This window comes from Monodelphis domestica, chromosome 4, assembly GCF_027887165.1.
Source record: "Monodelphis domestica isolate mMonDom1 chromosome 4, mMonDom1.pri, whole genome shotgun sequence".
NCBI lineage: Eukaryota > Metazoa > Chordata > Mammalia > Didelphimorphia > Didelphidae > Monodelphis > Monodelphis domestica.
In genome coordinates this window covers 310,983,584-310,996,011 of record NC_077230.1, presented here as the reverse complement: position 1 = coordinate 310,996,011, position 12,428 = coordinate 310,983,584, and the positions used below count along the sequence as shown (strand labels likewise).

Below are 12,428 nucleotides of genomic sequence, written 5' to 3'. Positions count from 1 at the left end.
ATATCACATGTATTGTCATCAAATTTTATATGTAAAGAACCTGAGGCTCAGAAAGGTTAATTTTAAATTCTGTATCTATCACTATCTGATTCTCCTGTTCCTGGCATGATTCTTATTAAGAATAAATAATAACTTGTCAGGGATATTGTAGATATATTATTATTTGGTTGGAGTTGAAAATTGGAAATAATCAATAGGAAGAAAGCACTTAAAATGTAGGAGGATTGGAAAAGTCTTCATGTAGAAGATGAGCTTTTAGATGGAATTTGGAAGAAGCTGTGAGGCAGAGATGAGGAAAGAGAGCATTCCAAGCATGGGGATATAGGCAGTAAAAGTGCCCAAAGTAGGCATTTTATTTTGATGGGGTCAATGCCATTGGGTGGCAGAGTATGTTGACAGGGGTGGTGGTGGGTGGGAAAGGATTATAAAGTCTAAGAAGACTGGAAAGGTGGGAGAATCAAGTTTGGCTGCCAAACAGGATTTCTATTAATGGGAGGTGATAAGGAGTCCTTGGAGTTTATTGAATGGAGGGATGATGACATGGTCAGAAAGGTTCTTTAGGAAGATGAGTTTGAAAGCTGAGTGGAGGATGGATTGGAATTGAGAGACATGATAGGGAGACTGTGGGAAGGAAATCACTTAAAAGACTGATATATATTAATTTAAGGTCGCCAAGGAATTCAGCTATGTAATTCCTTAATGAAAACTCAAGTCAGCAGTCAACCTTTTATGGAGTTTAATTACAAACAGGAGGAAGAAAGGTATGAGAGAGAGAGAGAGAGAGAGAGAGAGAGAGAGAGAAGAGAGAGAGAGAGAGAGAGAGAGAGAGAGAGAGAGAGAGAGAGAGAGAGAAGAGAGAGAGAGAGAGAGAGAGAGAGAGAGAAGAGAGAGAGAGAGAGAGAGAGAGAGAGAGAGAGAGAGAGAGAGAGAGAGAGAGAGAGAGAGAGAGAGAGAGAGAGAGAGAGAGAGAGAGAGAGAGAGAGAAAGGGGAGAGAAGGGAATAGGGCTTAAATACCCCCTCTGTTTAGGCTGGGCCAAAAGGCCCAAGCCCTTAGATAGCTGAGGCAAAGAAAAGAGATCAGTCCCTATCACTCACGTGACCAAAATGGAGAAACAGTCTCAGGGGCCTCCACCTCCAGCTTCCTTCAGAGAAAGCTTCTCAGAGCACAACCTCTCAGAGCAAAACCTCTCCAACCACCCTAGTCCTCAGACCCCGCTATCTTTAAGGAAACCATCCAAGTTCCCTCCCCTCAGTTCTCACATCTACCAATCACTGTCCATGTCTTCCCTGTGCCAATGGTGGCTCTACCTTAACCCAGGACCGCCCAGAGGTCTGTGGCTTTGCACATGTCTGTTGAAGGTCATATTCTCAAATAATTAAATCTTGATCTATGCTGCAGCCCTTCCTAAATCCTGTTAGGACTGAGTAGGGTGGAAATTGTATTTTCCAAGACCTGGTTCTGTCATTCCAAGTATCTCTATTATATCAATTCTAAAATCAATCATGACTCAAAGAACTTCCTGTTCTATGCTTAAGCATAGGTCAAAGCCCTTTCCATTGTTCAGCAAAAGGTTTTTGTCCTAAAGTAATCTTAGGTAGGGAGGAGAAGGACCCTCCCTAACTAATGTTGGAAATGGGGAAATTTCCAACATTCATAAGTCTAAGAAATTTTAAGGTTTACAAGACTAATCAGCAGGCTATTGTATATTTTCATTTAGATAGTCCATATCACCTTGTCAAATAAAATATTTTGTAACATCATATTATTTTTAACTATTTACTCCAGTAGTCCTGATACCTACTACCTAATCAGTGCTCTAGATGAGCAAAATAAAGTTTAATGAAGGATAGAATGCAAATGTAATTTAAAGATTTGAGAATTTGTTTTCTTGTTGATAGTACTTATTTATTTTATTTTTATATTTTTGTTTTTTGGTTAACAGTATTTAAAACATGCTCAGTTTATACATAGAATAGTGAACCCAGTCAGATTAAATAATAATGATAAGCCAAAACTCTCAGAATAAGGTTTACAAAGTACTTTTTAATCACAAAAATCTTGTGTAAGTAGATGGGTCAAATGTGAAAATTCAAAGGTCCAAATGAAAGTAAGCATTGGAGTGAGGTCCAGGTTCATTCCAGCGAAATCACCTTTGCTAGGCGATTCTGCTTTAAGCAGCTGACCCATTAAGAGAACTCTTGGTGTGGCCCATGTTTATTGTTGAGAGAGGAAATAAAAGGGCAAAGACAAGGCAACTTCTAATGCCATAGGCTGAATTATTTACATATAGTCTGTGTTAGGGCAGAAAAAAATAGATTCAACCTGTGATAATAATTGCACTAGTAAGATTTACTTTATGCTGAGTAAATTATGTCCTTTTCTTCTCTGTTGTAGCTTATAGGGTTGCAAATTTATACTTGCAAACAGAAATATAAAACTTTCCTTAAGGAAGTATGTGAAGAATGATATTTATTAATGTCAACCAATTTTTACTATGCCACATGGAAATTTAGGTTCCAGAATTATTGTTGTTGTCATTTTTGGTGAAAGACTATACTTCCTCTTAGTGAAGAAAGCAAATAGATTTGTTTGCATATCTTCAATAGTACTTTTAAAAAGTCATTGGAAAGGAATCCATGAATATTGTGAGGTCCCTAACAAACAGATTTTTTTTTATTTTTTTCAAAATTAATTAATTTAAAAATATTTTTCCATGTTTACATGATTCGTTTTATTTCCCTCCTCTCCCCAGTCCAAGAGCCAACAAGCAATTCCACTGGGTTGTACAAATGTTGTCACTGGATACCTGTTTCCATGTTATTCATTTTTGCTCTAGAGTGATTTTTTAAAAGCCTAAACCCCAAATCATATACCCATATATAAATGTGATAAGTGATGTCATATATTTACTTTTGCATTTCTCCTCCCATAGTTCTTTCTCTCAATGTGGTTAGCATTCTTTCCCATAAGTCCTTTAGGAATGTCCTGGCTTGTTGCATTGCTACTAGTAGCAAAATCCATTACATTGGATTGTTCCACAATGTTTTACTTTCTGCGTTCATTGTGCTTCTGATTCTGCTCATTTTAATCTGCATCAGTTCATTGAGGTTCTCCCAGTTCATATGGAAATTCTCCAGATCATCAGTCCTTACAGAACAATAGTATTCCATCACCATCATATACCACATTTTACAAACAGGTTTTATGTGAAAAAAGTCATCTTCTCAATTGATCTGTATCTCTATAGATAGATGGAATAAGAAAAAGGACATATTATAGCTTTTATCTGTCACTTCTATAAGAGAAACAGTTTATTTCTGTAGTATAGTTAGAGGTTTTGTAAATAACATTTGTCTAACAACAGAAGAGCCTGCTTTTTTCTTTTTTTGCTCTATCTTGTATTCTCTTTTTAAAGGCTATTATTTGTCATTTGATTTAGTTATTTCCCCCAGTCAGATACAGCCTGGTAAAGGACAAATACTATACTAAATGTCATTATTTTTGATTGGTTATTCTGGGTAGAAATACTTGGAACTGGTGTGAACTCTGAGTTTCAGGAAGACATTTGACTTTGGGAATTTGGATCTCTGCAATTTAACTTCCTGCAGAGAGTAATAGCTAAGAAATCCATCTTTTTTTTTTTTAAACCATAATACTCTTAAGGGAAGATAAGGCCAATTGGCAGATAAACTACATTGTTGCATTTTTTTAAAGTATTTACCTTTACATCTTTGCATCAGAGCTATAGGAATTCTGTTTAGCATCAATAATAACTCTGAAATTCAAAGAGCTAGCAGGGGTCATAAGATTCTTTTTGTCTTTGAAGGGAAAAGATATTATTCTTTAATGATGGAGGAGAATGTTCAGTTCTAACTGCAGTCTCTCTTTCTCGTTGTAGTGCTTCCTCCTGTGCTTGTACCAAGACACAGTGAGTTTAACCCCCAGCTCAGTCTTCTGGCCAAGTTTCGGAATGCATCCCTCCACAGTGAGCCCCTGATGCCACATAATGCTACCTATCCAGAGTCCTTTCAGCAGCCCGCAGGCTCTGCCTACTCATCATCGCCCAGCCACATGTTCTTGCCATCTCCCAGCACTGTAAGCTACCCTCATTCCCCAGGAAGTTCATCTGGGCCAGGGAGTCCATATCAACTCACAGGTAAGAAAACTTGTTAGAGAGATGAGGAAGGAATGGCCAAGAGAACTGTTTTATAGAGAAAATTAAAAGCCATCAGAGCGTATGATTATATGTCTCTAAGGATTTCTAAATCATAGGATCAGATATTTAGAGATGGAAGGGACTGTAGAGGTTCTTCAGTCTAAATGCCTTGTTTTACATATAAAGAAACAAATACCAGAGGAGTCAGTACTTTGCTGGAGGTCATATAGGGTGTAAGTGGGTAGAGGCAGAAGTCAAACCTGTTTTGATTCTAAGTATTCTTCATGAGAATTCTACTAATATGTGATAACATCTTTAGGGATTTAGGGATTTCAGGGCTCAGGAATTTTAACATAAGGTATAGGAAGAGGAAAAAAATTCCCATCAAGAAATCAGGGGCAAAACGGTCAGCATGGAATTCAGGATATAATGGCCTTAGCAATTATCCCTGCTTTTGCTTCCCTTTAAACCAATCAAAGGTCAATTTCTGTGTCTGCAAGTTTCTTGTGTTAATTTGGGATTTTAAGGAGAGGAAATAGAATATAGGTCATCAAATATAGCTAAGAATATAGTTTCTTAGATAACCAACTGGTTCTGTTGGTATAAAACCAAGAAATGAGTCAGTGAGATTTGGGGAAATTGGGAAGACATCTTCCATGTGCACCAGTGCAAAGAGAGCAGGAATGTAGCATAATCAAATGGTATTTTAGTTATTTAAGTAGAAGAAATAACACAACAATTCATATTTTCCACACTAAAGCATATATAAACAAAGCAAAAAAAAAACACGTTTTTAAGCACTTATTATGTGCTAGAAACGGGAGTACAACTGCAAATAGTCCTTGCCCTCACGTAGCTCACATTCTAATCAGGGGAGATAACACATTAAGGGAGCTGAGAAGCAGAACATGGGGAGGAGGCACCTGCCTGGGGCTATGATGGTAAAGTCAGGCAGGAGGGGAAGGAAGCATGACTAGCCTGGGCTTGTCTGCATAATGCAGGTTCCAGAAGAAACTCAAAGAGAAGATCTCAGGCAGCAGGAAAAATTCCAAGGTGAGATAGCAACTGAGTCATGGTAGGGAAAGTCTGGAGGCTCAGAAGCCCAGCTGGGAGAGGAATTGTGTGTCTGGCTAAAGTAATTAAGCGAGGTATTTAACTAGATGCATCTAAAAGAAGTTGAGGTGAAAAATATCATGAACTAACCGACTCTTTAGAGACAAGTGAAAATGGCAGTTAGTACTAAATGCAAGAATATTTTATTGTTTCATTATCCAATAGACATTGTTGCATGGAAATTAGGGTGACTGGAACAGAAGACCCTCTTAAGAGTGGAAGAGAGATTAGATCTGCTCAGCTTGGCCCCCAATGGTAGAACTGGACCAGGGTTGGCTATTACAGAAGAGCAGATTAAAGTTGTAAGGAAAAACCTTCTCCAACAACTGGAGTCGACCAAAAGTAGAACTAGTAGGTTCTCTGTCATTGGAGGACTCCAAGTGGAGGCCAGATAACCACTGAATGGTTACATTGTGGAGGAGTCTCATGCTCTGGTACATATTGGAGAAGATGGGTTTTTTGAGGTCTCTCCCAATTCTGAGATTCTTTGACATTTAGGGGAGTAGTGGGAGATCAGACCCAGAATGTAGATTGGAATCAGATTAAATTGTGATGTTCATGGATTGCCGGACCATCGAGACTTGATTTTTTCAGAAATGAGGAGCCTGTGATAGTTTTTGGGTAGGAGAGTGGTATAATCAAAATGATACTTCAAGGAGCGCCCTAGTGGGTGATGAACACTAGGGATAACTATGTATAGTGGTGTTCAACATGGATTGGAGGTAGGAGAGGGTAGTAATAGAGCTGCCCTTTAGGATATTTTTGTAATAGTCATTATGAAAATAAATTTAGAGTCAGAGGAATTTCACAGATCATCTAGTCCAACTCCTTCATTTCATGGATGAGGAAACGGGCTTGGAGAGGATAAGTGCCTTGCCCAAATTCATACTAGTCATGATGTTGTAGAGATAGTATTTGAACCCAGGTTCTCTTAATTTTAAATCTTGTATGCTCTCCCTTCTACCACACTATCTCTCCAAGCATGAGATAATAAAGATCTGAAGTAGAAATGTTTCACTGGGAAGGAAAGAAGAAAGGAACAAAAATGATTACGTACCCTACTATGTGCCAGGCACTGTGCTAAAAACTTTACCGATATTATCTCATTGATCCTCTGGGATCCCTGGGAGGTAGGTGCTATTATCACTTCCGTTTTACAGTTGAGAAAACTGTCAGACAGAAGTTAAGTGACTTGCCTAAGGCCACAAAGCTATTTATTAAGTGTCTGAGGCTGGGTTTGTACTCTGATCTTCTTGACTCTAGGCTGAGGGTTCTATCCACTAAATGAACTGACTGCCTAGAGAAATGAAGAAATGGGCTCAAGAGATGCTGCAAAATACAAATCAGTAATATCCAGCAACTGAATATGTATCAGGGAACAGGAAGACACGAAATAATTAAAAGGTTTCAAGCTTGGCTCATTGGGAGAATTATAATGTAGATAATAAATAGAAATATGGAAATTAGAAGGAGAAATTACATTCACATGGGAAAAGTTGAATTTAGTTTGAGCACCAATGAGTGTGAAATACAAGAGTGAAACCCCAAAAGGATATGGCTAGTGTTCCTCAGTCTTTTCAGATAAGTCCTACTCTTTGTGATCCCATTTAGTGTTTTCTTGGAAAAGATACTGGTTTGACATTTCCTTCTCCAGCTCATTTTACAGATGAGAAAACTGAGGCAAACAGGGTAGAGTGACTTGAATAGTATTATACAGCTAGTCATCTTTAATAGAAATATGAAAATTAGAAAGAAAAATTAAATTCATTGGAAGAAGATGAATTCAGTTTGAGCCCCTTTGAGTATAAAATTCTAGAGTGAAATCCAAATGTACATGCCTCCTAAACAGTTGGAAATGTAGGAGTGAAGTTCCAGAGGAAAGTCTGCACCAGTTGCAAAGAAGTACAAACTCTACGTACATATAGAGCTGATTGCCAGAATCCTCAGAGTAGGTGAGATAACACAGAAGGAGAGTTTATAATAGAATGTTAAGAGAGAAAAGAAAGAGCCTCAGGATAGACCTGTATCTGATTCAACAAAATTTTTTTTAGTAAGCATCTACTTAAAGGTACTGGGATACAAGACAAAATAAAAAATAGTCCCTACCCCCAAGGAGCTTATGCTTGGAAAACACTCATTTTAGGGTATAACAAGAATATTGGATCTTTTTTCTCAGGAGGAATATAATAATTATATATTAAGGAAATTATATGATGACATAGAAGGTGGGAATAATAAAAATACCTCCCAGGGTTATTGTGAGGATAAAATTAGATATTATTTGTAAAACTCTCTAAATAAATCTAGTATTATTTATATTGGCTTTCTTAGTTCATGGAACAACTACTTAAAGCTGTTTGTACATTGACTTTGAACTCTATCTTTGATTAAATTAATGGACTTGATGTCTTTCTTTACTTTTCCAGTGTCAAATCCTAGTTTTAAGCTAACTGGGAAACCATTTTTCTCTAAATTTCTTGAAAAAGTAATTACCAATTGTTTTTTCAGCTCAAAACAAACATCCTCTTTGGATGATATGGAGCTAATTAGATTTAGAATTATCTAATTTTTAAAGGCAGGAGGAACCTTAGAAATCATCTAGTGTAAAACCCTCTTATTTTATAGATGGCAAACTGAGGCCAGAGAGAGTAAATGACTTGCCCAGGTACAGAGCTATAAGTTCAGAACACATACTTCCTAGCCTTCGAGCTATAGTGGTCTCACCCCTGGATCACCCAGTTAGTCAGTCCCCAAGCATTTATTGTCAGATATGGTAGCTCATGTCTGTAATCCTTGTTGCTGGGAGATAATATGTTGGCAAATGTTTAACAACTAGCTCTCTGGGAAAAAAGTAGGACACACTTTTATAGTTTAATCTGTATTATTAACATTTACTTCATCACTTTCTTAAGTCTAGACAATCAACAAAATAATAAATTAGTTGGAATAAAGGGTCACCAGGCTGCCCAAGATGGGATAGACTGGTCCAAGGTAGAAAAAAAAATAGCAGATTGGAGCTTCCATGCTGATTTATATTGGCATTGTGTGCCTGAGTGAGATAGGAAGATCCAGTTTCAGAAACAGAAACCAAGTATTTATTAGGTACTTATTAAGTGCTAAGCACTCTACCAAGCCCCTGCAGACCCATTCTCCCATTGGTGAATTCCTTCTAAACCTTCATTTTGAAGAAGGGCCCACATCATCCATACTTCTCATTTCCTTGTCATGTATTGTCTTCCCCTAGTAATATAAAATAACTGGGTAGCCAGGTGGGCCAGTGGACAGAATGCTGAACCTGGAGTCAGGAAAATGAGAGTTCAAATCCCGCCTCAGACACTTAGCTGCATGACACTGGTCAAGTCCCTTAACCCTGTTTGCCTCAGTTTCATCCTCTGTAAAATGAACTGGAGAAGGAAATGGCCAACTACCACATTATCTTTGCTAAAAAAAACCAATCCCCAAACATATGGGATTATGAGGAGGCAAACACAATTAAGCAACAAAAACATTAGAATGTCAACTTGCCCTTGAGAGCAGAGACTGTAATTCTTTTTGCTTGTATCTATATCCCCAGCACTTAGCATAGTTTCAGGTACATCATGCTTAATGAATGCGTGTGGACTGAGCTCTGGGGGTACAAAGACCTTCAACAAGCTCTCACCTTGCCCCTTTCTTATTACAACTTTGGGTCTGGATTCTCTTCTGCCAACCCCAGGAATGCTTCCATTCATTTCAATTCAGAAAGTTTTTGCATGTACCTAATGCCACTAAGTGCCATTCTCACAGGACTTTATCTGTGAGCCAAATATAGAGAAGAGATTTCTCTTCTCAATCCATGTGTACCTTTCTGCCTACCTACAGACTCTTTGTGGATAGTAGCCTTTATGTATATTTGTGTAAAGACAACTGACCCTTCAATCTCACTCACAGCTCTTTCATCCACAAGATACAACCAGGTTCCAGAGAGAGGAAGCAAAGTATAAAGAAAAAGTCCATTATTTTGAGTCAGAAGATCCGAGTTCAAGACTACCTCTGATTCTATATAATAATAAATTTCCCCAAAAGCATCTGTAACTTACTTCCTACACAGTCAGTTAGGAAGCAGATTATTACCCTGTTTTGTCACTGAGGAAAAATACATCTTCTTTCCATCAACTCAGATGTGAAAAGACAGTCCTGAAATAATCACCATCCTTTGACAATTCCTGAAGCCAAGGGGAAGTCAACCAACCCTTTCTTTACCAGGAATCCAAGAGTAGCAGGTCTCTTCTCCCTTCTTATTGGCAATGCCAAGCACCATCTCAGCCTTAACTGTTTGCTCTCCTGTAGGGACATTGCCCGTGGGGGTTTAGTTGCAAAGAAGGGGGAAATCACTCTGCTTTTAAAGAATCGGTTGATATGATGATTTTTCCCTTGTTTTTATTGCTTTTTTTCCCTGTAGTTGATACACCACCCCCACCTTATCATGCCACAGAAACACCAGGGAGCCACAATGGACGACCTCTAGATGCCTCAGCTGACAGCCATTTAGTGTTGTCATTGCCTAATGGAGGTAAATTTGTGGATGAAGCACTATAAACACTGATACTTTTTGGTAGTAGGTCTTTATCATCCTCACCTTGCTTTCCCTCTAAAAATGAAGCACTATTATTTGACATTATTTCCATGGGGGCTGCTGTGACTTCGAATTTCAATTTGATAGCCTTTCCAAACCAGAGCAAGGACTGGTTTGGGTTTTGTTTTTTTTTTTTGTCACCTGGACTCTTGGAATAAGTTAATCATTCATTTTAATTGTTGTGCTCATAAGTTTATCATTTTCAATATCTCTACAGTGGTATGGTTAATGTGTTACTGTAAGTGAGGAAAGTCTGTTCTAATTTTTGCCAATAATTATTGAGGATCAAAAACACATTCTTTAAAATGTCCACAGATTTATTTATTCAAGCATCACTTCTCTTTAGGTAGCAAATATTTTCCTGGAAAATTTCATGGAAAGTTTTTTTTTCTATACCTCTTATTATAACCCTTTTCAACTCTGAAACTATTGGATTCCTATGAAACTTAATTATTTTAAATGTTCTAGTGGTGTGGAAGCAGAGTGATATAGCAGAAAGAGCATTTTTAGTCTTGGAGTTAGAAGATTTTGTTTTGAACCCTTCCACTGTTATTTATTAGAGTGAGACCCTGAGCCAGTCACCCTCCTGTTTCCCAGCTCTCAGTTTCTGTATCTGTAAAATAAAGTCCTTGGACTAGATGGTTGCCAAAATCCCTTCCATTATTTTGTGATGATGCTATGATTTTCTAATAACTCACAGATTCAGAGGTGGAAGACAGTTCCGATGTCTTTCACTCTGAAACATGAAATTTTCTTCACAAGTGGTTATCCAGCCTCTGTCCAAAAACCTCAGGTTGTGGTAGGCTTCTGGAGCAACCAATTCTACGTTGGGGCAGTTCTGATTGATAGGAATATTAAATTAAAAAATCTTTCTCCCTGTAGTTTCTAATCATGGGTCCAAATTCTAACTTCCGAAGACAACTTTCAGTGTCTAAAAATAAGTGTTCTCAAGCTTGGATTCACAGCCCCCTGAGGAGTCCATGGATAGATTTCATGGAGTCTGTGAACAGAATGGGAAAAAACCTAATACATACATATAACTATATACACACATATATTTTTTCCTATTCATGTTCACAGACTCCATGAAATATGTATTTATAGTCTTATATGTTTATTTATATAATATATATAACAATATATATAATTTTTATGTTTATATACATGTATGTAGTTTTTTCCCTTACCTTTGGTTTCCTTTGTAAGCCCATGCATGTTATTTTACACACTTAAAAAATTATTCTGAGGAGGGGTCTGTCTATAGGTTTCACTAGATTACCAAAAGGAACCATGACACAAAAAGTTAAGAACCCATGACCTAAAGGAATCCCGTTGAGTCTTGTTGTTAAGTGAAGATTCTTGAAAGGTAATGGGAGTATTTTGGAGAAAAATACCTAACTAGAATGTCAGTTATGGCAAAATATTTGAGTATTCACCCCTCTTCTACTCTGGTAGCCTTATCTGTAAAATGGAGATGACAGTAATATAATGTGTCTGAGATCAAGGGTTGGATCAGATGATCTTTGGGAATCTCAAGATTTTGCTCAAAGCCACTTACCTCATTTTACTTTCAAGCATCTTATTGGCCACAATGGTCAAAGTCGGCTTCATGTGGGAGGATGGGTCAGGCTGTTTGACCTTGAAGGTACCTTCTAGTCCCCCAATTCTATGATTCTCAAAGAAATCACTTTTCTTTGAAGTTGCTACGAGCCATCGATGAGTAAATACTATACATGAGGCAAAAAGGAGAATGGAAACCTATGCTAGTGAGGACAGTTTTTCTTGTACATTCATTCATTCCAGGGTAGATTTTCAGATTGGTTCTTTATCCAAATTGATCTCCCCATTCTGGATTCTTGTTTGGGAAATGGTATGTCCACCATCATTGCTTCCTATAAACATTCACTCATTGTCTTTCAAAGACAAAAATAACACTATGAACCTCTGCTAGGCCACTTGTCTTCAGTTGTATTTCCAACAGAGGAGAGCGATTTGCCCTGGTAAAACGTTTAACCTCTGGAGCTGGGAGTTGATGGGTGGGACGGAACAAAGCTCTCTGGGCCATGGAGAAGATTTAGACGTGAGCCCTCTGGCCGGGACATGAATCAACTGAGCTAGCTAGAGGCAAGTCATCATTTGCCACTAAAACCCCAGAGAAAATGATAGATTTGAGAGAAGAATAAAGCGGCAGCACCTCTCACAAACTTGCTGCCCAAAGGGTTGACTCCCTGGGTCCTGGAATACGAAGCCCAGCTAACGGCCTCATACCACGGGGATGCATAACCCGATTTCTTTTCCTTTAGACTTTCGGCCCGTTTGTTATGAAGAGCCTCAGCACTGGTGTTCCGTTGCCTACTATGAACTCAACAACCGAGTTGGGGAGACTTTTCAGGCTTCTTCTAGAAGTGTACTCATAGATGGATTCACGGATCCTTCAAACAACAGGAACAGGTTCTGTCTTGGACTTCTTTCTAATGTAAACAGAAACTCAACAATAGAAAATACTCGGAGACATATAGGAAAGGGTAAGAACAAACGTTGA

General features: G+C 38.1%; 1 protein-coding gene across 6 annotated transcripts in view; it reads left to right on the top strand.

The window, feature by feature from the left end:
- The window catches only part of SMAD9 (SMAD family member 9), a 95,452-nt gene that overhangs the window by 67,611 nt on the left and 15,413 nt on the right, over window positions 1-12,428 (top strand). For 4 of the 6 annotated variants that reach the window (XM_007495349.3, XM_007495348.3, XM_007495347.3 and 1 more), the window contains 3 exons: window positions 3,901-4,158; window positions 9,713-9,823; window positions 12,190-12,411. In XM_007495349.3, coding sequence (XP_007495411.1) covers window positions 3,901-4,158; window positions 9,713-9,823; window positions 12,190-12,411 — 591 coding nt within the window. The remainder of the gene's footprint in view (window positions 1-3,900; window positions 4,159-9,712; window positions 9,824-12,189; window positions 12,412-12,428) is intronic. The other 2 variants (XM_056794781.1, XM_016421903.2) reach the window with 1 other exon arrangement.